Consider the following 3,141-nt stretch of genomic DNA (forward strand, 5'->3'; position numbering starts at 1 on the left):
GACACAGCGAAAGAAAAAGCTTAAATCATAATAAGGTAAGTCATATATTTGAATAAATAATCATAATGCTTAAAAAAATTGCAATTTTTTTGTTATTTATTAGTTTATGGAGAAAATAAAAGAGTTAAATTCAGCAAGAAAGAGAGGAAATCTTAAAGGAGATTTTAGCCATTTTTGCTTAAGGATGAATAATTTTGCATACAGGATGAATAAATTAACAACGTATTCAAGGGACAGCAGTTTTGGGTTTTCATAATAAAATACAATCTCTTTGAGAATGAAGGTGCGGGTCATATTTATAGGCTTAAAAATAAAATAACTTAATTCAGTGCAAAAAATGATTGGTTATATAGCAAAGGTTCCGCCAGTAGTGGGCACTCATGCAACGTAAAGCAATGATGACGCACATCCGAGGGAACGAGGCGTAGGGAAGTTAGCGAGTGAAGAAGGGCAGAATAAAAACTAACCGGAACACAGCCATTATCTGCGCGAGCGGCGCGGATCTGCTCTAAATCTGAACCATGGCTTCCTCAAGCGACACTTCAGAGAGACCAGGTAACTTTCTGCCTTTAAGAACAACTTGAGACCAACTCTGATCGAATTGTGTAACTTATCACAGATACTACGTGTGTGTGTGTGTGTGTGTGTGTGTGTGTGTGTGTGTGTGTGTGTGTGTGTGTGTGTGTGTGTGTGTGTGTGTGTGTTTTCTCTATATAGATTTTTACTTTCGATTTCAACGTGCAATGCTGTTTAACCCTAAATCTGAAAATAGCCTACCTTTATTTGAGCTTTTCATTACCATTTACTCTTTTTCATATTGTAAGTTATTTAATTTGAATATATGTCGATCCCTGCATAGCAAACATTTGAAATGAAGTAACGTTAAGGAGGCTATGATTGAAATGGCAACAATACTTTTTTTTTTTTTTTATTTGCTGTGAGTTGAGCAGCCTTAAATCTGGCCTTTTCACCAGGCCTACTTTAAAACTAAGTTATATAAAATCTTTTATATATTTATATAATATACTTTTTTTAATTTTAAAAGACTATTGTATGCGTACCATATATAGGGGGAATATGTACCATTCTTTTCCAAATAACTTAAACTAGTCTTTGTCTTGTATCAAAAAAACTTTTGATTTTGAAAAAAAGAATGAAATGATTGTCTTCTTTCATCTTCTTTTTTTGTAGTTAGAAGAGGAAGCTTTACTTTAGAACATCCAAATAGTGAGTATACACATGTTCACATTCACAATATGTTCTATTAATCCATATATTAATCCATTTTAGCATTCACATGAGCTTATTCTCTTTGTTTTCCAGTGTCCTTGAGAAGGATGGTGCTTGTAGGAAAGACTGGAGCAGGTAAAAGCTCTTCTGGAAACACAATCCTGGGCAGGAGAGTCTTCAGAGCCACTAGTAGTGGTTCATCTGTGACCAAAGAGTGCTGGAAAGAGACCGGAGAAGTAGCTGGGAGAGAAATTACTCTGGTAGACACACCGGGTCTGTTTGACACAGATGTTTCAGAGGAGTATCTAAAACAGGAGATCAGTAAATGTGTGAACATGACGGCACCTGGACCTCACGCCATCATCCTGGTCATTCAGCTCGGCCCGTTCACTAAAGAAGAGAGACTGTCTGTGGAGAAGATCAGAGCCATATTCGGAGAAACGGCAGATAAACACACAATTGTCCTCTTCACTCACGGGGATGAACTGACCCGCTCTGTTGAAGAATATATTAGTAAAGCTGGTGAGGACCTGAAACAAATCCTGAGTCGTTGCGGGGGATATCACGTCTTCAACAATAAAGAAATGGAGGATCGTATTCAAGTTCTGGAGCTGCTGGAGAAAGTGGATGCCATGATCGCTGCTAATGGAGGAGGATTTTACACCAGTGACTCTTACCAGGACGTGGAGCTCATGCTGAAGACCAAAGAGGAGGAACTGAGACGAGAATATGAGAAGAAGCTACAGGATAAAGAGAAGGAACTGCAGACCAGATTTACTGAAGAGAAGAAGAAACTTGAAGAGAGAATAGACACTCTAACAGCATCTGAGCAAGAGAAAGAAAGGAAGATCAAAGAGTTGAATCTGAGAAACAAGATTAAGATGATTGAGTACAAGCGATATTATGAAGAGAAGCTCAGAGAGGTCAGACTGGAGGCACAACTCACTCACATTAATGACAGAAAAATGATGGAGATCTACAGCAAGTTACAAAGCCTCCAACTTTAATCAAATGCTGATTTTATTTTGTGAGCCATTTGCAGTGGCGTAGCACAAGATCCCGGGCCCTATGCATAGGCGGTCCTGATGGGCCCCCATGTTAAATATGTTCCAGACTTTTCAAGGGCCCTCTCTCCCCCTGGGGCCCGGGTAATCAGTACTGGTTTTCCCCCCAGTCCGACGCCCCTGGCCGTTTGATTCAGAAGGCCTATTCAGTGCATAAAATGATTCAATATTACAGTGATTGCCATTATTATTCACTGCTTACAAGTGTTTGTTCTGTAAATATCATTAAATTGTCTGTTTGGATAATAGTGCTTGTAGGTACTTATTTCTTAAGTTCTTTGAGCTTTCTCTATTTCCGTATTAGATTCTAACAATAATGAGATTTTCTCTTCAGCCACAATTTGTTTAATGTTTGAGTAATATATAACGAGTGTGTAAAAAGCACAATACAGGGTTCATTGATAAAGAACAACTTTCTCTACTGGTTTATATTTTTACTTGCCCTGCCAAAACTTTCACTTCATGTAAGCTTGTATTTTAAATAAATAATGTCAAATAAAGACAAGTAAACAAAGAACAAACAAATAAATACAATAAAACAAAGATACAATTTTTTAATACAAATGTTCAGGTAGGTCTAACAGTAATATTCAGGTGCGGAATACTATATCGTTTACATTTAATAGGGCTGGGGCAATACACCTATCTTTCAATTCGATACTATCACAATAATTGGGTGCAGATACAATATGTATTGTGCAGGGTTCGTACGGTCATGAAAAACCTGGAAAAGTCATTGAATTTTAAAGTAGCAATTTCCTGGCCTGGAAAAGTTTTGGAAAAATAAATAAACCAGAAAGTTTTGGAAAAGTCATGGAAATTTGTTTCAAAAACTGTATGTAGTAGA

At 37.2% G+C, this 3,141-nt stretch overlaps 1 protein-coding gene across 1 annotated transcript; it reads left to right on the forward strand.

Moving 5' to 3' along the window:
- Positions 1 to 405: 405 nt before the first annotated feature.
- LOC307126343 (GTPase IMAP family member 7-like) lies at positions 406 to 2,801 on the forward strand. The gene is made up of 3 exons (XM_079816806.1): positions 406 to 555; positions 1,192 to 1,227; positions 1,324 to 2,801. Exons 1-3 carry the CDS (start codon positions 522 to 524, stop codon positions 2,235 to 2,237), a joined length of 984 nt encoding a protein of 327 aa, XP_079672932.1. The 5' UTR covers positions 406 to 521; the 3' UTR covers positions 2,238 to 2,801.
- Positions 2,802 to 3,141: the final 340 nt, after the last annotated feature.

Source organism: Gobio gobio (genome assembly GCF_949357685.1).
Source record: "Gobio gobio genome assembly, chromosome: 1".
In the NCBI taxonomy this organism is placed as follows: domain Eukaryota; kingdom Metazoa; phylum Chordata; class Actinopteri; order Cypriniformes; family Gobionidae; genus Gobio; species Gobio gobio.